The sequence below is a fragment of the Calidris pugnax genome, unplaced genomic scaffold, assembly GCF_001431845.1.
Source record: "Calidris pugnax isolate Ruff unplaced genomic scaffold, ASM143184v1 scaffold298, whole genome shotgun sequence".
Taxonomy (NCBI): domain Eukaryota; kingdom Metazoa; phylum Chordata; class Aves; order Charadriiformes; family Scolopacidae; genus Calidris; species Calidris pugnax.
This window is the reverse complement of record NW_015091152.1, coordinates 1,550,060-1,571,255: the sequence shown is the minus strand read 5'-3', so window position 1 is coordinate 1,571,255 and position 21,196 is coordinate 1,550,060. Positions and strand designations below refer to the sequence as shown.

Sequence of the window (21,196 nt, the reverse complement as noted above, 5' to 3'; positions counted from 1 at the left end):
CCTTATTGATTTTTTCAGGTAGGCAGTGATGAAATTGCTACATGAAGTCCAAGGGCAATGAAGAGAGACTTCAGGGCATTGGGACAAGTGGTTAAGAGATCAGGAGCACAAGTGCTGTTCTCCTCTGTCCTTCCAGTTGCAGGGAATGATGAGGGAAGAAACAGGAAGACCCAGCAGATCAATACTTGGCTTTGGTCCTGGTATCACTAGCAGTATTTTTGGGATTTTGATCATGGGTTGGTCTACACGACACCAGGCCTGCAGGACACTTGTCTCAACAGGGGAAATGGACCTTGGGCATGAGTTACGAGGGCTCATCAGAAGAGCTTCAAACAAGATTTGAAGGGGGAAGGGGGTAAAACCGGGCTTGCTAGAGATAAGCCTGGGCATGGCAAGCCAGTGTTTGAAGGACGGTGTGCTAGTGATGTGCTGAGTACACTGGAGAGCACGCAGCATGAGGAGTAAACAAGAGGAGCTAGAAGCTTTGGCTTACTCCCAGAGCTATGACATTGCATTGGCATAAGCATAAAGGCAAGTCCTGTGATTGGGGTGCCATGACTGATGGTTATAGGCACTTCAGGAGAGATAGGCAGGGAAGGTGAGGCAGGGATGGTGGTGTATATAAGGGAGGGGTTGGACTGTATGGCACGTAGAGCTGGTGATGACACAGTTGAGAGCCTCTGCGTAAGGATGAAGGGGAAACCAAATATAGAGGATGTTCTTGTCAGAGTCTACTATCGACCACCCAGCCAGGACAATGACACCAATGAATTATTCTAAAAGAAGTTAAAGGATATCTCTAGATCAACTGCTTTTGTCCTTATGGGTGATTTTAACTTCCCAGACATCAATGTGGAATATCATACAGTAGACACAAACAGGTCCAGGAGATTTCTGAAGCATACTGAAGATAACTTCTTGGTGCAGATAGTAAGTGAGCCAACTAGGAAAGGTATCATCCTAGGTTTGTTTGTAAGCAGAAAGGGACTTGTGGGTGAAACAGTGATTGGTGGCTGTCTTGGTCACGGTGGCCATGAAGTAGTTGAGTTTTAAATGGTTGGCAATAGGAGAAAAACTGCCAGCAAAACTTTGACCTTGAATGTGGGGAGAGCAGATTTTTGGCTGCTGACAGATCTATTTAGTAAGATCCCCTGGGAATCTGTTTTTGAAGGTTTTGGTGTCCTTGAATGCTGGTCATTTTTTAAGAGCCGCTTAAGAGCACAGGAGCAGGCACTTCTGAAGTGTCAGAAGTCAAGCAGGCAGGGCAGAAGGCCAGCTTGGCTGAGCAGCAATCTTCTATAACTTAGGTGGAAGAGGAGAGTACGAATAGTGGAAGCAAGGGCAGGTGACATGGCAAGGCTGCAGAGATGCTGTTTGCCAATGTAGGGAGAAAATTTGTCCAAAGCTTGATTAGAATTCAAGCTGGCCAGCACTGTGAATGACAACCATATATGTTAATAGCAAAAGGAGAATAAGAGATAGCATTGGGTCATTGCTTGATGAGGTTTGTCACCTCACAAATAGGGACTTAGACAAAGTGGAGATGTTTAATGCTGCCATTGCCTCTGTCTTCAACACTGATGATGGACCCTGGGACCCCCAGAGCCCTGTCTTGGGAAACCATGACCGGGGGGTTGATAAACTCCCAGCTGACCCTGAATTACTTTGAGAATTGCTGCTCCAGCTGGATGCTCATAAATATATGAGGCCCAATGGGATTCATCCCAGGATACTGAAAGAACTGGCTGTTTTCATTGGGGGACCTCTCTCCATTATTTTTCAATGGTCTTGGGATTCTGAAGAAGTCCTAGTCAACTGGAAGCTGGCAAACGTTGTCCCGATTTTCAAGGTGGGTAAGAAGGAAGACCCTGGTAACTACAGGTCTCTCAGTCTCACTTTAGGGCCTGGTAAAATTATGGAGAAGGTTATTCTGGGAGTTATTGAAAGACACTTAAGAGACCATGCACTCATTGGTCAGAGCCAGCACAAGTTCACAGGGGGAAAGTCCTGCCTAACCTACTTAATTTCCCTTTATGACAAGGTCACTCACCTAGTTGACCAAGGAAAGCCAGTAGATGTGGTGGTTTTGGATTTTAGCAAAGCTTTTGATACTGTCTCTCACAGTATTCTTCTGGATAAACTGTCCAGCGCACAGCTAGACAAGTCCATAATTTGTTGGGTGAGCAACTGGCTGATGGATTGGGCTCCAAGGGGTAAATGGGGTTACATCAGGCTGGCAGCCAGTCACCCATGGGTTTCCCCCGGGCTCAATTTTAGGGACAGTGCTCTTTAATGTATTGATAAATGATCTGGATGCAGAAATCAAATGTACATTAAATAAATTTGCCAGTGATACTGAACTGGGAGGAGCTGTGGACTCCCTTGAGGGGAGAGAGGCCTTAAAAAGAGGTCTGGATACACTAGAGAACTGGGAAAGTGCTGACCATATGAAATTCAACAAGAGCAAGTGCCAGATTCTCCACCTGGGATGGGGCAATCCTGGTTATACGTACAAACTGGGGGATGAGAGGCTGGAGAGCAGCCCTGCAGCAAGGTACCTGAGGATTTGGGTTGATGGCTCAACAAGCCTAAGTTCATCCTGGCCTGGATCAGAAATACAGGTTTAGGTTGGATATTAGGATTCTTTTTTTCACCAAAAGGGTTGTCAAGCATTGGAACAGGCTTCCCAGGGAAGTAGTTGAGTCAAAATCCTTGGAGGTATCTAAAAAACATGTAGATATGGTACTTAGAGTCATGGCTTAGTGGTGGGCTTTGTAGTGTTAGGTTTATGGTTGTACTCAATGATCTTAAATGTCTTTTCCAACCTAAACCTCTGAGTCTATGATTCTATGGCAAGTTGAATGAGTCAACGGCGTGCCTGGGCAGCCAAAAGGGCCAACCGTGTCCTGGGGTGCATCAAGCACGGCATAGCTAGCAGGTTAAGGGAGTTGATTTTTCCACTCTACGCTGCACTGGTGTGACACCACCTCGGTTAATTTTGGAAGCCTCATTATAAGAAGGACATCAGACTGTTACAGTGTGTCCAGAGGAGGGCAACCAAGATGGTGAAAGGCCTTGATGGCAAGACTTACAAAGAGAGGCTGAGGTTCACTTGGTTTGTTCAGCCTGGAGAAAAGAAGGCTGAGGGGTCATCTCATCACAGTTTACAACTTCCTTAAGGGGGGCAGAGGATGATGAGCTGCTGATCTCCTCTCGCTGGTGAACAGTGATAGGACACAAGGAAATGGAGTGAAGCTACATCGGGGAAGTTCAAACTGGACATTGGAAAAAGGTTCTTTGCTGAGAAGGTCACTAGAACAGGCTCCTCAGGTTGGTCATGACACCAACCCTGTCAGAGTTCAGGGAGCATCTGGACATCACTCTTAGTCATACGGTTTAGTTTTAGGTCATCCTGCAAGGAGCAGGGAGTTGATCTTCATGATCCTTATGGGTCCCTTTCAACTTGAGATATTCTATGATACTGTAATTCTGTTTTGAATACAAAAGTTGACATTACACTTTCTGGTTTTCTATTTATAAATTTTCTTTCATGATCTAGAAATGTTTCATATACGTGTTAGTTTTAGGAATTACATGCTTGTAGCCCCTATTCCTTATTTTCAAAAAATTGTAAGTTTTTGAAATAAACAAAAAGAATACTGTATTTTTCCCAATGATATACTGATGTAATTAAGCTTAAACCATCCTTTTACTCATGCAAATCACATTCAGGAAGAGATTACACCTCCCTTTCATGTATTGGCTGGGATATGTGCATGAAAAGTGAACAAATTGGGCACAATCTTTTTTATTGCATATTTCATCTCAACAAGTTTTTTTGTATTAGTCGTAAGAACGAATTAGATGTGTAAGCTGTAGTCTTTTCATGAAAAAAACCTGATATTTCGTCCTTTTAATTCTGACAGGAAATAGTTCTGGTTGTGTTTTTTGGTGCTGAGTATGTGGTCCGACTGTGGTCTGCAGGCTGCAGGAGTAAGTATGTTGGCTTCCAGGGAAGAATACGGTTTGCCAGAAAGCCAATTTCAATTATCGGTAAGATTTAAAAACCTTTTTTTTTTCCTTTTTTTTTTTTCTTCTTAAATTTGCTATTATCATCCATTTTAAAGTAAAGATGTCAACTGCTGCAGAGACCATGTTGCAGTTCTGAGCTATGTCTGTCACTAAAGCATTTATCTGCCTTGTGAACCTGTGCAATTATTTCTTCTTTTGGATTGCTAGGAATGAACATTAAAGATATGGCTGTGGCACAGGCAGACATCAGCTTAAGAAAGGCAAAACTGTAAAGTGAAGAAATCTTTACTAAATCTACTTGTGTAATTGGAGAAAATAGACAAGATCTTGAACACAAAATCCTTCCTTAGGTCTGCTGTAGAAAGCAAACACAAAGGTGTGTATAAATTGGGAAAAACATGGAAATGTGCAAAGTATAACTCTTGCCCTGGGTGGGTACTAAAATTAAGCAGTTTTAGATGGTTTGAGGGGCTACTGTGGGTAGCACCTCCAGAGTATGAGAGACTTTAAGGGAAGAGATGACTAATAGAACCTATGGAACAGTGAGGGATTGATAAAAGGTGATGTTCAGACAAAATTGCAGTAGACCATAAAATCAGTGGTTCTGTTTTAAGCCCATGGTTTTTTTAGACTCCAATGACCTGTGAATTTTAGGTTACTCAAACACCAACTCATTGAGTTTTAAATAGAGTGAAGTAGGAGAGGTGAAAAGGGGAGAGAACGAGCCGGTACTTCCTTAACTATCTGTGATTTTATGAAATTTAGTGCAAAAACTTGGGAAACAACATATTCTATAATACATTTAGATGTGGGTAGTGAATAATGTGATTAGATACTGTACTCAGTATTGGGTTAGTGAGAAAGAAGCGTTTCATTACATACAAACAAATTCTACAGCTGCTTCTAGAACTGATCTAGTTTCATGATCTAACCATGAAACCTATAGGTAACGTTTTTTCTCCTAATCGTGTTCTTGACTTCTTTTTCAATGAAGAAATGCTTCTTAGGTAGGTGTATTAGAGTACACAGGTGCAGGAGAAAATGTGGCAGTCCCATTAAACTCTGATTTCAACTTGATAGTTGTTCTAGATACTGGTATTGTGCATCTGCCACAGTAATCATTAATGTTTGTATAGCCCTTTGAGTAAATACAGGGATTTTTGTTAAGAAAAGCTAAGAATGACTACAGTTGGTTGTGCATTCAAAGCTATCAGTACTGCTTTTACACTTTAAATCCTGCTAAGAATGCAATACATTTAAAGTCAAGATTTGTCTACACATGAAATGCAGATGGAACTGTGTCTACAAACTAAAGGTGGGAAATGTATCTGCCATGAATGAGAAAATCATACTGAGTCATCATTTTCAAAACAGGAACAAAATACAAACAGTAGAAAAATAAAATAAAGGATTAGAATAGAATGTAAAATAATGAAGTTTTTTTTTCACTTTTGCTGATACTGAAGTCTTTATTTTAAAGTTAGAAATTATAATTGAAATGTGTTTGACATCAGAGAGATTTCTTATGTGGGTTTTTGTCCACATTAAAATTTGGATTAACTCTTAGAAAACTTAGGCAGCATTTTTGAACTTATTTAATTTCTCCCTTCTCTTTTCCTTTTTCCCCTCTCTGATTTTAAATAAAAATAATTTTGGTGCCTTTTTCCAGAAAGTGGTTCAGTAGCCATGCCTACTTATTACTTTCTTTTATAAACTTGTATAATATTATTGCATTTCATGCTGCATAAAATAGTGTCTTTTTCCAGAAAGTGGTTCAGTAGCCATGCCTAGTTATTACTTTCTTTTATAAACTTGTATAATATTATTGCATTTCATGCGGCATAAAATAGTTAACATATAACTGGGTGTCTTTGCAGACAGATTATAGGTGATTACATGTAAAAGACAATTCTGTAATTAAAGAACCTGTTAGGGGGCATAGAAAAAAATTCATTCCCAGCATACCAAGAATCCCTAGAAAAATCACTTTGTCTGTCCATGCTTCTTCATATTATCCTTAAGCAAAGCATAATAGAACTTTATTTATGAGCACCTTTGATTGGTTATGTATACAGCTCTGATAAAGCATCAGCACCTGGTATGTAAGGCTCCAGTAAGCTCGTATAAACCTAACTTATGCAGTGCCGATAGGGCACAGAAGTTCAGCAAAAAAGAACGTGATGTAAATCAAATCCAAATATGTATATATTCAAATATAATCTGTTTATTTAATTAGATGTCATATTATCTCCGGAGCACTAAGAACACACCTCTAAGCTAACGGCTATTTCCATTCTGTAAAATAGTATGACAACTAGAAATTAAAATATATATGCAAATCTTTTTACTGTTTTAAATTTTAAAATGATTAATGCTTTTAATCAAAAAGCTGAGATAATAGAAAGTAAACTTTGCTCAAAAAAAGCAGTACTCAGGTAAGCTGCGTTACAGGCATTGCTATATGATGTGCTGAAGTTTATGCATAATTCATATTTCATTGGCAAACTGGTTTTTAGATGGCAGCTCGTTGGAATTTCTCAGGGATTCAGAACATAAGAGCAAGCCACTGGTGAGTGGCTCACAGGGGCAGTGGACTAGCAGTGGACTAGGTTTTCAAATCTGTGTTCTACACGTGCTAAACGGCAGGGAATGTGTTTTATGTACGTCTGGCATCTACACTGGTAGTCCACATATTATATAGTAGACGATGTGTCATTTTTGTCTTTCTGCACCTCTTGTGTGTGCACAGAGATGTTTGCCAACATGTAAGTAGACAGGATGTTTCAGAAGGATATCCATGTCGTTATTTCTAGATTGCTGGAATTCAATTTTTAAAATTACCAGGGCTTCCTGACACTTCCTTATTTAAAAACTAACATAAATACTAATCTAATGCTAATCGAAATGCTAATGCTTGTTATAGTTGAGAAGTTATTTAAACGAACATTGGCTCTTTATCCTGATATTCTCCATGCCAAGTCTCTGCTTCAGTTTGAGTCTCGTGGAGACATTTCATGTAATGTTCCTGAAAAAGCAGTTCTGGTGGAACCACTAGCACTTCTACACTTTGAAGTAGATAGTTGATACTTAATGAGAAAACAGCTTTTTAATTATCACTGAAAATCATCTCCAAGATGACCGACTAGCAAGCCCCTGAAAAACTGGTAGCTTATTTATGTTTAAAAAGCTCTGCTGGAGAATGAGACTATATTTTTCAAAGATTCAATACAGATTTCAGGTTTCAGTGCTGGGGCTGGAAGTGGAAAATCTGTTGATTTTGGTTTTATAGCACTCTTCCTGAAACTGCCCAGGGCACATGGAAAGGAAAAATACCAGGCTCGAATGCCGAGGTGAGTGGGCAGGGTAGGAGGAAAGGACTGGGACTTATAGACTCAGTCAAGTGACAGGAGGATGGATGCTGATGTAAGGGTCTAGGAGAAGGAGGTATAAAGAGACTGACAAGCAGGCAGGAAAGCTGAAGGAAAAAATCAGTGGCTGAAAATAAATGGGATTGAAATGTGTCGGTGTAAACACAGAAGGATAGGCTGAAGACCAACCTTGAGCGTAAAATAAGACTGTTTGAACCAGTAAACTGGGGTTAGTATATGAAGCCTAAAGATATTAAACTAGTATGAAAATTAGGCTCAAAGAAGAAGCAGAGATAGAAGAACAAGTCTGAAGAAAAACTGAAATACCTGTACCATCTAGAACACACTCTCAGAAAAGTGGAAACTACAAATAAAAAAATCTGTGTTACTGTCGCTACCTGACTGAAACCCATTTCCTAAGTGCCAATCTTTTCCTCCTTCAGTGATGGTCATCAGATGGATATGTGTATGTCTGATAGTTTAGTAAGGACCATTTATTTGGGGCAAAGATCTGTATTATGATGCAATGGGGAGAAAACCCTCTCTAAATTCCAGGTGTTTACAAATGTGTATTCACACAAGCACATGATAAAGGAACAGCGTAAAAAATTTGGAAGATGAGATACTCAAAACTTAGCTTATCCCAAAATGGAAGCTCTTTCTGTAGCCTTAACTTATTCCTCCCAACATGTATTTTCATCTTCAAAAATGTACGGCAAAACTCAGACTATTACTGGAAAATAATCCAGGGAGTGAAGGATACTGGTGGGTACAGAACTGCTGCAATATTTGTTGCAGCAACTCCATGGTTGTGAATGAGGCGGGAGAATGTTTGAAGGAGAGGGAAAAAAAGTTACTCTTGTTGAAGGCAACTGTTGTTGCCTCTGAAGTTGGATTCTATCCTGCATCTTGCCTAGGCATGACATGGAAACTCTGTGGCATTCATTTAAATCAGTTTTCATAAGTGTGCCTCATTTTCTGGATGTCCAAATGAAGACTTTGAAGTCAAGTTACAGAGGTTCTGAGCTCTCGCAGCTGCAAGTGAAGTCAGCGGGCACCAGTTTTTTTTGAAGTGCTATATAATGTTAAGTGCTCTGAAGAATAAGGTACTGCTTGTTTAAAACTGGCAAGGAAAATTTACCAAACTTTTCCTCATTCTGTCTACGTTTGCTACCCGTTTATAATACTGTCCTTTATTTTCTGGTTAGAATTTGAAAGTGAAGTATTTCGATGCTTTAAAGAGGATTACCACAGAAATGCCCGTGAGGAACATTAGAAAAATGTTTTCTCAGAATAATGTCAGAGTAGGGTTCAATAATTAAAAGAAATAGACCTGTTCACCAGACTGGGGCAAGAGAAAATAAGGGATGCTGGAACTGTGAACACAATCCCTCATTTGCATCGTAGAATGCTGGAACTGTGTAAACTGTGGAGTTGCGGAAAAAAAATGGAACTCTGGAAAGAATTATTTTTTCATACCATTAAAGACTATATCACAAAGTAAACCAACAACTCTGATTCCTTTTAAACAACATTTGTTCTGACAGTTCCCAAAAGTTTGAAAGCTTGGCTTTACAGCTTTGATATAATTTTTAAACTAGGTGTATTTATGTATATTTGCATATGATAGTTGTCTGTATGCCTTTTGTTACCGATTGAAGCAAAGCCTAACTTTCCCCCTTAAATTAAGACCCTTGGGTCAAAATTTAGATTCATTTCCAGGGCCTGCATATGCTGTTGCCATTTTTGGTTTTGTGGCAAGCTGCCTGATCTGTCAGGATCTTTAAAATTTCTGTTATTAAATTAATCATGGAAGAAACTGTAGTCATTGTTTTTTCAATGTGCAACTGTTATATTAACATACTGCCCACTAAATTTCACCTAACATATTATTTTTAAAAGTGCTTTTCTCAGTCTGTATTTGCATGTTTCAGTGCCGAGACCTAATGTTTAATACATTCTTTCTTTCTTTTTTTTTTTTTTTAAACAGATCTAATTGTGGTAGTAGCCTCAATTATTGTTCTGAGCATAGGATCCAACGGACAGGTGTTTGCCACCTCTGCAATAAGGTATGTTCTTCTAGGGCCTGTAGATCTTCACAGCCACAGAGCTTTATTACGTGTCTATCTATTTTCCCAATTTCTGAGTTAGAGGTGTATGTAATTTTTGTAATACTGAAAAAGTTATTATATTGAAACACTGGACAGTGGAAGACTGTTACTGTACTTGGTCACTGGTTGGGAAACAAGAGTGCAGAAGCAAGACATATGAAGAATGATGTGAATGCTGAATCCAAGAGGAAACAACTAAAGAAACATTATGTCCTATATAAAACATCAAACAGCTCTCTGAGACGAAAGAATATTACAGAACATGACTTTATTTAAGAAGTAATCCAGACAGCACTTAACTTGGTACTTTTTGAGTACGAGTAATTGCTTTGTTTCAAGAGTAATTAGGCTTTGGTGGATTTGTTTGGCACAAGGGACTCATACCATACACGAACCAGAAACATTTGATGTCTACGGTGTTTGTTCAGCTTGCATCAAGTACTGCACGCTTGTTTTGGGAAGTGGGTAAATAGGAGAAAGGAAGAATATGCAGAATAGGTGTGCTTCCCACTCCTCCTAACTTGCCAGATGGGCTGCATGTTCCGTTACAAGCCTCTGATTTCCAATGCGGTCTAATCACTGGAATTGAGAATGTACAGTACTGTCTAAACTGTCCAGCTGGGTAGATAAACACTGGAGGAAACTACATCTATGAAGTATTTTTAAGGTAACTATTCCCTTTGAATATTAATCCTTGCATGATGATAAAGACTCCCACAGGCGGCACGAATGTGATTTATCAGCTGGTAGAGGAGGATGATGAACGTGAAAATTCTCAAGATGTTGTTTAATTGAACTAGAAGTGTAGGAAGGACTTTAATGAAGAGGCCCGCTGTGTGTTCATCTGGGAACCCAGGTGGCTTTGGGCTCTGTGCAGCCTTTCTGGTGTTACAGTCACTGTCCTACAGCTCAGAATGCCTTCTGCCAGAGAAACTTAACCCATGTCTCTGCATTGTTGTTATTGCCCCATTGAAAAACCATCTGGGTCAGGCAAGTCTTAGTCCCATCAGGTTTCCTCAGAACTGTGATGTAAGTGGCTATTATTGAACTAAGAAGGAATGAATCTCATGGCCTTGCATTTGCGTTTGTTGCCTTTAAGGTATACTGTTATGGTCCTCTTTGGATGGATGGATGGATTTCCCTTAAATCCCAGCAATCCCAGAAAGTGTGGATGCTTGCAGTTAGGTTGTTTTCTTGTAGAATGAAGTTGCAAGCTCCACACCCATCAGGTATGACAGGTTGACGTTTTCATCCCTGCAGCAACCAGTGAGACTGAAATCTAGTAGCACTACGTGGTTCACAGCAGAGGCCTACAGCCTTCTGTCCTTAATGTTTCAAGTTCACCAAACTGATAAAAATGGTCTTCTTTCCAATGAATTTCTTTTCTCTTTTCAGAGGAAATGGGTTCATGTTCAGAGGCTGTGTATCTGGAGTTTCTTGTTCACTATTTTGTTTTTGTTTTTTTTTAATCTTTATTTGTAAAAGTGTCAGCCTAGAACATGCATGTCAGCTCTTGGCAGTAACATCACCATAACCATCTCAGATACAACAGAGTCAGGAAAATCAAGAGCTGCCATTGGGTCAAGACTTTGAGAAGTATGTCTAATAATTGTACAGGACAGCTACATGTCACTCTTACCTGTCTTGACAAAAGGCAATGAGCTATAACATCACAGAAGTCTATTGGTGTTCATGTATTTGTCTTGCAGTTCTTCTTGGACTCATCACAGAATCACAGAATATTCATGGTTGGAAGGGACCTTTGAGACCATCAAGGCCAACCAATAAAAAAAACAACAAAAAAACCCCCCAAAACCCAACACACCCAAAACCACACGACACCCACCCACAAACAGACACAATCCAACAATCTCAGGCACTAGAGCATGCCCTCAAGTGCCACATCTACACATTTCTTAAACACCTCCAGGGATGGTGACTCCACCACCTCCCTGGGCAGGCTGTTCCAGTGCCTGACCACCCTCTCAGGAAAGTCATTCTTCCTGATATCTCATCTAAACCTCCCCTGCCCCAACTTCAGACCATTTCCTCTGCTCCTGTCATTATTCCCTTGGGAGAAGAGGCCAACCCCCACCTCTCTACACCCTCCTGTCAGGGAGTTGTAGAGGGCAATGAGGTCTCCCCTCAGCCTCCTCTTCTCCAAACTCAACATGCCCAGTGTTTTAATAAATAGGTTTCAAGTGCATATTTTCAAGTTCCCAGCTAATTAAAATTATTATTCTAATGGCATATCAAAGAAATAAGAAAACCTGGTGTTCATATGCCCGGTCACTGATAGGTGATTTGATAGTCAGGATTAGTGTGTGCTTTCCAAAAAAAATGACAAGCATTTGATCGTTTGACTGTCAGCTGTGAAAGCTCAGGAAACCCGCTTTCTGTAAAAAGGAAAAGTTGGGTCCCTCTGAAGACAGCGTGCCTTCCCAGGGATGGAGGATGGCACCATTCTGATTTTCCTACCTGTTGGTGTAACCCAGAAAAATGCAGCCACAGTTTAATCGAGTTAAGATTGAATTAAAAACCAAAACCCACCACCAACAAAATTTTAAGGATAGCTACAAAGAGCTAAAAATACTTCTAGAGAAAAGTTTTCAGGTAGTTGAATTCAATGTTCATTCTTTCCTGCTCTTCACTGTTTTGTTTCAGTGAAAAGATAGTAAGATAAGTGTAGGCAAACAAAGGTCATCAGTAAAAGGATGACTAGAATGACATATTTCCATTGAATAAAATCCTGCTGAAGAACCATATGGATAATTTTTTCTCTTTCTTTGAAAATATTTGGAGTTTATGATTCAGTTATTGTCATAAAATCACATAGGACTGTATCTATTTCCAATTAGATGATTTCTATAACACACACAAAAAGGACTTCAGTAATACCATGTTCAATTCACTTTCTGCTTTTGGCAAACAGAGAAAAAAAATTGCTCATACTTATCTTCACAAAGCCTGAAGCACTGGTTTTGCTTGGAAAAGAAGCATTTAAGAATCATAATCAGGTAAAATTGACTGGTATCCTCTGAGTTTGAAAGCACAAGAATTAGACGGGTTTTGTTTTTTTTTCTTTAACTAATTGGTGTCCTAGTCGATATTTCTGAGTGTATTTGAACGTAATGAAATGCAATCTAAACATACTGGCTACTGAGTCGTCTCAAGTCTAAGATGCAAGCCTAGCCAGTTGCAATACTATCACCGTTCTTAGTGAAGGTAGTCAAATATGTATAGATAGAGCACTATTGTTCTCAAACATTACCTATTTTGTCCTATTTTTCTGACAGGGGGATCCGGTTTCTCCAGATACTTCGCATGCTTCATGTAGATCGACAGGGTGGCACCTGGCGACTATTAGGATCGGTTGTTTTCATACATCGTCAGGTACTAGATCTTTAAAGAGCCCCAGCATTTTGTTTACTTTAGTATATTCTTTTCATGTACTTCAATCTGAGTCTGGTTTCAAAGAAAAGTTACCGTTGCAGGAGAAAAAAATGCTTTAAAAGTCCATCATGTGTTTCTTTCTACTTTTAAAATGGGAACACTATTCTGTACTTCAGGTCAGTGGTTAACAAGGTATCAGCATCAGTATTTGTTTGAAATTAACTGTTGCACCCTTTGATATTATCCTTCAATATAGTTTATTAAATGCACTGATGTGAGCTGCTTTTGATATTGCAAATACTGTCCACTGCCTTCACAGAAGATGTGTTCCTAGCTTGGTTGGTCTGTGGAAAAACCAATACTAGTGGAAACACCTGGATAGAACAAGTCAGTTATTTAAATTATTCTATTTTCTCTGTCTGAATAAGGAATTTTCTATTCCATTCTATAAATAAATATGCTAACTATGTTATGATAATATAGTTACTTATAATAACTTATAAGTTATAATATAGTAACTGTAGTTATAATAAAGTTACTTTTCCAAGGGTGTAGTCATAGAGGTGAACTTGGCTGTCAATAGTTACATTTCTGTTAAAGCTTGAAACAGCTATTCTGTATAAAAGTTCATTAAGCAGGAAAAGTTTGTATGTTTTAGTGCAGATTTTGAAAAATTTATAGCTGAAGGCTTCTTATTGTGGCCTCATGGGATCTCTTGATGAAGAGCCGACTTACCTTTATGAACACAATAATAAACTTGTATCATTAGCCTTTAAATCTTGCGTATCGTACCGTATGGGAGGGCTATGGAGGGTTAATACTGTGCTATGAATCTTTACATCAGGCTTGTAGTGATGGTTCTTTAACCTACTTTTTATGAGTATAGATTTTTTTTCTCCAGATATTGACAAATAGTTATAGATTTCCACACAGACATTGTTTCATTTGCTGTTTAGAAAAATGTTGTTCTGGGGCAGAGAATGGGAGGTGCTTAATCCAAAAGATTAATTCAATATTGAAAGTTACTTTTCCTTCCTTTATTTTTCTCCCCCAGTGCTGTAGGAAATTTTATGTCACGATGACTGCGCAGCATTGATGCACACCAAAGTTCCAATTTGAAATAAATCTTTTAAAAGTGCTCTAGTATAAAGCCTACTTTCATGCTGTACAGCAGGATGACTTTTAATGCTCCAAGTCTGTGTGGTCTTCATTTATTATGGTCACATTGCCTGGATATCTAGCTAGGGCAGAGCTGGTATCCAAATACACTTTCTCAACATTTGCTAACCTTACTGACAGAGGTGTTTGAGAAAATTTTTTCCTGTGGGTGTTCAGAGTTTTAGTCAAGAATTTGGAAATACTATCTCCAAAATATAACACTTAAATCTTAAATGTCACAAACGTAAATAAGTTCAGTGCTTTAAAGGGAAAAAAAAATACCCTTGAATTTATGAATAAACGCACCTGAAGTTCTCCTAATCCAAAGAAGTGATTATGATGATACATAAAACTCTACAGATCTGTAGTACTTGTCAAAGCAGATCACCCACTAACACATTAATAAAAAAAAAATATCAAACACACAGTTCTGTATTGACATTGGACAAGTGCAGCTGAAAACCTAGCATGGGACCAAACATAAGGGAGAATAGAACCTTTATTCCTCTCCAGTCTCTTAAAGAAATTTTTGTTTAAAAAACAAAACAAAACCACCTCAGCTGCTTTTTCTTTACAGGCAGAGTACAAGGCCCTCATTTATTTGTTGAGTTTGGTACTCCTTCAGAAAAAATGGGAGCCTAAACCCTTAAACAATGTGAGAAAATAAATTCACATCTTTGTGACCTGTGAAAGTAACAGGCACTTGGAACTCTGTCTGCAGGCCCAGAAGAGCTTACTGAAGTTGTCACCAATGATTTCCATGTGTTTTGGAATTTCACATATAGCTGTATTGGCTCACTCAAGCCCAAGTTGGCTAGGATGCTCTTCTATTTTCAGCAGGTTGAGCTTATACAAGCATTTCTTGCCAAAAGCAACAAAACATGAGTCATGTGGTAATGGAAAGACATGGAAAAATCATGCAGCTAACCAAAAATCTGAGTTAGCCAATACAGCTCCAGCTTGTAAGCCTCTCCATTAGTTTTACTTATTCGTCACCTTGCTTTGTGAGGACTTCTACTGCTTTGAAAAGGAAGTTACTGATGAGTTGTAGATTTGGGGTTTTCTTCTGAAAAAGACTGACTATCTGAAAGTCCTTGCTGAGAACAGGCATTTGGATTAGGCGAGTCTTCATTCGTAAGCTCCTATCTATTAAAAATTCGTATCAATGTGAAGTTTTAAGGCCTGATTTCTGCAAAATGCTCTTTGTTTTGAGATCATGTATCAATTCATACAATTTGACATTGGTAGATACTACTCCATCTTTATTTCTTGAAGCACATATTACTTTAAAATCTTAAGCACTCTCCCTTAGATGCAGTATGTATATTATTGCTGCCATTGTTCCTGATAATTAAACATAGACATGTAGTATTTTGTCTCTCTATACATGTTTAACATAGAGTGACATTTAGAATAAATATAAGGCAAATTGCATTTGCATTTGGGCTTTACTTAACAAGAGTTCAGTTTTTAGATGAATACGACTGGAGCTGAGAGGTGCCAATGGTGAAATAATGAATATGCTGAAAAATATGCTTCTGAAAAGCATATTTTTCTGCCCACTTCTTAAAAAGTCAGCACTTAACACAGAAGTATTCCAATTATTGCCTACTCTCTAATTCTGTTCCTGTGAGGCAAAATTCAAAGCAAGCAGTGAAGGCCATTCCTCAATAACATGTAATATCTGAGATGTAAGCAACGTATCAAGTGTAAGTAAAAGATTTCTGTTGATGTGGAAGGAAGTCACAAATCCACCAGAGATGAAAGCAGAGTGTTTGCTTTGTAAGCAGGCAACAAGAATTAGTCTCCATTTCAGTTGTAATTTTCTATGGATCGCTGAATTTACAGTCTCAGGTGTTAAACAGTTTCATCTTGCATTGAAAAAATTCTATGTAGGCAAACCAAATTGTTGAAAAATAGAGAAATTAAAATAGTCTACTATAAATGTAACCATAAGGAACTTTTCAGATCAATGAAGTCACATCTATAAGTACACAGTGTACCATTATCATTAGAGAAGATGAAAAAAGAATGGTGACCAGCATAGAAAGCTGAACTTCTGAAAATCCAAGTTTTATTTCCTCTTTCCGCTGCCTTGTTTAGCAAACAGGCCTGCAAAAAGTTAAGGCTTACATTAAAAGACTTGCCCAAAACTTAATACAATCAAAACTCATTATTTAGGTCATTATTAAATGATTAGAAAAAAACTCACCTACTTTGCCTTGTGTCAAGATTGCTTAAAAACTTGCTGAAGCTAGATTTTAATTAGTGCTATAATAGAAGGAAGAGTATCTATAGTTTCCACTGCTTAATGCAATTAGCTACCAGGGCTACATATTCCCAGGAAGCTCTTATAAGGAAATAAAAAAAAAAAAAAAGAAAGAAAAAAATCTGAAGGAAGTTTGGTGATAAAACCTCAACTTTCCTTCAAAGTTTAAGAAACACGGGTAGAGTGTTAGAGAAAATCTGTGAAAACCTGACATACTTTATAAGTAGAGGCAATCCTTCTTAGACAGGTTTTAATTTTAAATTTATCTTATGGGAATATTTTAATTCCTGTATTGGTTTGGATCCAAGGAAAGAAAAACAACTCTGTCAAGAATTTAAGGAAGATGCCAATGAAGGAGTAGTACTACATTCATTGTTTCATAATAAAGATGGCTAAATATATGCAAAGAAAATAAAGGAATAATATGTGTTAACTATCGAAGCACAGTAAACTTTAAGTAATTAAAATAAGCTGTTTTCCCACATAACTAGGTATTGGATTTTCCTGAGGGGTGGGTGAATATCTCATTTAACTATGAAGTAGTGCTGCATCTGTGACACCACACGTTTTGGCTTGTTTAAATGTGCAAGTGTCTTTTCCCTGAAGATTCTAACTGTCCTGTATCTAAATTGCATCAGTTCTGATACAACTTTCCCATACAAAAATCTATAGAGGAACTGATACATTCCCAAGCACTGTGGCATTCCTTTCCAATAAACTGGCCTGGCCTCAAACAGTCTTTATTTTTCAGGATTGAAATAGAGGTTAACATACCTAACATATTGTATCTTAAGATTTCATTTTACCTTAACATGAAACTAAGGTATCAATATTCATTCTTAAGCAATCTAAGTATCAGATACTAGAGTTTATTGCGTAGATATGGTCATAATCACAAGACATGGTTGTTATTTCTTAACTGTTATTTTAGCATACTGTTTGTGAAGTGCTTTTCTAACACTGTTTTACTATTTTAAAAATGTATTTACATTTGGTATTTTGTGTGGACAGTTAAATGGAATGATTTCCATTTGCTAGACATAAAACAGGAGATATGTCCCACCCTCCATTCAGGTGTCCAAATGATTTCGTGTAGGTGATGGATTCTTGAATTCTTTAGTCCGATATGACTAGAAAACAAGTCACTGAAGTACCTGTTTTACTGGAAGCAAATTTCATATCTGAAATACAACTTACTAATTTTTTCTACTATGATGCAAAAACCCTCCCAGATATTTACAATGTTTTACAATGATGTAATATATAAATATATGATGTAAACCTTATGTACTTGTTTGCTTTTTCTCTTAATAGGAACTCATAACCACGTTGTACATTGGATTCTTGGGATTAATTTTTTCATCCTATTTTGTTTATCTTGCTGAAAAAGATGCAGTTGACGAGGATGGAAAGACGGGTTTCTCCAGCTATGCTGATGCTCTTTGGTGGGGTGTGGTAAGACTTTACCAACAAAATGCATGTGCAAACTTAGTGCGTAAGATTTTCTGTTTAAGTTGTGACCTTTTAAAAAATCTGGCATTTCTTTCTTTGCAGAATGTATGTCTGTAGGGAAGCTCGTCAACCTCTTAAAAAGGATACAAGGAAAATGTAATAAATATAATAAAATTATTTTGGTATTAAACTATATTGCAGAAGCATGATACCAAGTCCTTGGCAAAGGACACTGCATGTTTACAGACACAAAAAGTTCACATCGAATTCCACATTTCAAAAAGAGTATAAATGCCCTCCAAAACCTATACCCTTCTTTTAAACTCTACTTAATTATCTGCAAAAGGTGCATAACTTTAAAAGTGTATTCTATTTGTGGAAGCTGGGTTTATGACCCTATTTTTCTGCATCTTTTTATGTAGAGCTCACTCTCTCATTAGTAGTGCAGACTTTGCAGCAGGTTACAGGTTCCTGTTTTTTTTTAAAAAAAATAATTCCGTGATTCACTGTAAAGGTGAATGGCTCCATCTAAAGCAGCTGGCAAAGCCTCACAGATCCAACTACTTTGGATATCAATCAGCAGTCAGGGTCAGTGCAAATCTTTGGTGACAGAAAGAAAAAAATATCATGAAGGGGAACTGGGATTATGAAAGCCTTGTGGTAATGATTGTGTGCATGCCCAGAATCAGTTGCAAATGGAATAGATAGCTATAGAACAGAGTAAGAGACCAGATTGTTTCTACACACCCTCCATATGGCTCTTCTCATCATGTTTCTCACTGTGACTCATGCTTTCCCTCCGTATTAGCTGTTGCATGAACCATCTCTTCTCTTGTGGTCCCTTTTCCTCACCAGCGCAGGGCGCCTCGTATATTTTATGACTTGGCTGTCTCATTATTACAAACCCAAGGAGATTCATCACATCAGTGTTAGTGACAGAGAAAATGAGAGGACTAGAACAGATTCAGAGCCACCAACTTCCAGAGACAGGAGGATATATTTCAAGAGTGATTTGAAACACAATAAACTGGATTCTTTCTTAGATTATAGACTTGAAAAATGCCAATATAGTTATTGGGCCATAAACTAGTTGTTTATCATCCACATTGAAGTAAACTGGTGAGTAAGTCTGGAAGACAGACAAAAAATTCCTAATGGATACATGTTTCTAATCCTTAATTTGGGCACTCTGTAAGCCTCTAATGAAGTACAGAGAAATATGGATTATATTACATGTACCCTGAGTTAACACTTATTAAGTGGTTCAGAATAAAAATCTTTTAAACATTAAATTTCTGTCATTAGGTTGTCAGGTATTCATTTCATTTGCAGAGTATCACCTATGGCTGTGCAAAACAAGAAGACTAGCAAAAAAGAAAAATCCACTAAATGGCCAGATGGGCCTGATTACCTAATGTGCTGGGAGGTAACGAAACCACGAATTAGCCTGTACAACAATCACTTGTTAAAGTCCTCTAAAGACATGTGATTTAAAGTCTCCGTAACATAAAAACTCTTGGTTATAGACAGAAGATAACCTCTAGCTAGTGGAGGAAAGGAATAAATATCTCAAAAGCGCAGATTGTACATATTTTAACAGCAAAAGTAAAACAATTAGGGTGTAATGGACATTATGAAAGACACCCCATGTCTACTTTAAAAAAAACAAACCAGTACAGAGGATCACTTATTCTGCTATTATTTGAGCAGTTCAGCTCAAATACTGGTGTTCAAGTGGCTGAATGCAGTGGAAGGCAGCTACTGTTTCTGTTTTTACTAATGATTTAGCTACTAATAGTCTGTGAAGTATATTTAATTAAAGGTGGGCCTGCTTGTGGGAGCTTCAGCAGCGTTAGGAGCTCCCGTAAAAGTTTGCACTAGTTCAGCTAAATCTATGAGAAATATCTCATAAATTTTTCTAGCATAGTGAAGGTCCAAAGGGGTTCGTAGCACTGTGTGAGTTAGAATGACACCAGTGAAAGAAGTGGGAAGCATATAGTTTATTAATAAGAAGGTCTTAATTTAATATGTAATCATTAAAGGGTGGTGATTCATGTTTGCTCTGCACATTGTCTTTGGTGTTTGATAAAGTAGTTCCTAGGCCTGTAACTGCAAAAGACCACAAATGCCCAAATCCAGACCTGAATGGGAGGGAAGAGGAATTCTTTATCAAACCGAGGTGGACGAGGTAGGATGGAAAACAAAAAAGGATTTTCAGCAATCAGTTTGGGAACTAGCAATGGTTTTTAGCATCCAGTTCTCTGCGTGTATATTCGTGGATGGGTTATTTCTACATGTAACAAAAATTCCATGTGAAGCCGATTAACTTTTTCTGCCTTTCCTTCTTTGTTTTGTTGTTTTAGCTCTAGTTATCCACAGCTTGCTTTATCAGTTGCATTGGATGTTTAGATATGGATTACGAAATATTTTTAAATGGTAGAAGCTATGGCTTTGATTTAAGTAGAGAGTAAAAACTTAAGGACAAAAAAGTCAGGATGTGTTTATGCAGGCGTATTTTGTTAATATTTTGGACTTAATTTGAAAGGAGCTTAAAAGGCATTTAAAAATAGTTCTGTTATGAAGACCAACAAATAAATTTACAATGTGCCTTACTTTACCTTGTTGAGATAGATGATTTGGAATCTGTATTTCAAAGTGTATGTCTATGCCTTGCAAAGCCTTCAGTGGGTTTTGTTGTTGTTTTCCAAAACTTGACTTGCTTTGTGTTGCAGCAAGATAAAATCAGCTTTGTCTTTCTCTAGCTGTGTGAGGCACACCAAGAACACTGTTTAAATTGTTGTTCAAGCTTTCCAGACGTCTAGGCCCCCTCAGCATTAGTGAGTCACGGTGCAGGTGCAGTTCACAGCTGGGAACAGTGACAAAGGACAAAGTGAATCAGTTTCTTTTTCTTTTCAAATCTTCTGTAACGTAGAAACACAGATGTGGAGTTACTAGGGAGTGAAATTTGATTTCACTTTTGCCTTTCAAAATTGAACCACAGGAAAAAAAAATCTTAGTAGCAAGTATTTGGAAGTCTTATGTGTCTGAGAAAAACCACAGAGAGTACTATGGGTAACATTTTGCTCTGAGTAGAAAGTGCAAGCTTGCTGAACTTGATACAAGCGACCTGAAATGTTTAAATACGAAGAAAAGGGAAAATAAAGAATGAATGAGAATTGGAATTAAATGCTGCGTTCACTCACTCCGGTTAAATGCAAGGTTGTTTCACCTAGATTTGGCAGGCACACGGGTTAAACTGCAAAGACATATCAAAGGATTGTGAAATTTTATATGAAGCCACTTTCAGAAGTTATAGCACTGTCAGTCTGCCAGAATTACAACCCATGTCACAGCAGTTTTTCTGGCCTTTCTGAGTATTTTTTATTAAGGAAAGAAAAACAGCATGTAGGAGG

General features: G+C 38.0%; 1 protein-coding gene across 7 annotated transcripts in view; it reads left to right on the top strand.

Moving 5' to 3' along the window:
* LOC106898163 (potassium voltage-gated channel subfamily KQT member 1-like) overlaps positions 1-21,196 on the top strand; it is a 534,664-nt gene that overhangs the window by 42,638 nt on the left and 470,830 nt on the right. For all 7 annotated transcript variants that reach the window (XR_001413887.1, XR_001413886.1, XM_014959270.1 and 4 more), the window contains exons 4-7: positions 3,927-4,053; positions 9,391-9,469; positions 12,808-12,904; positions 17,646-17,786. Coding sequence is in view for 5 of the 7 variants with exons in the window: in XM_014959270.1 (XP_014814756.1) it covers positions 3,927-4,053; positions 9,391-9,469; positions 12,808-12,904; positions 17,646-17,786 (444 nt within the window). In the remaining 2 variants the exon portion in view is untranslated. The remainder of the gene's footprint in view (positions 1-3,926; positions 4,054-9,390; positions 9,470-12,807; positions 12,905-17,645; positions 17,787-21,196) is intronic.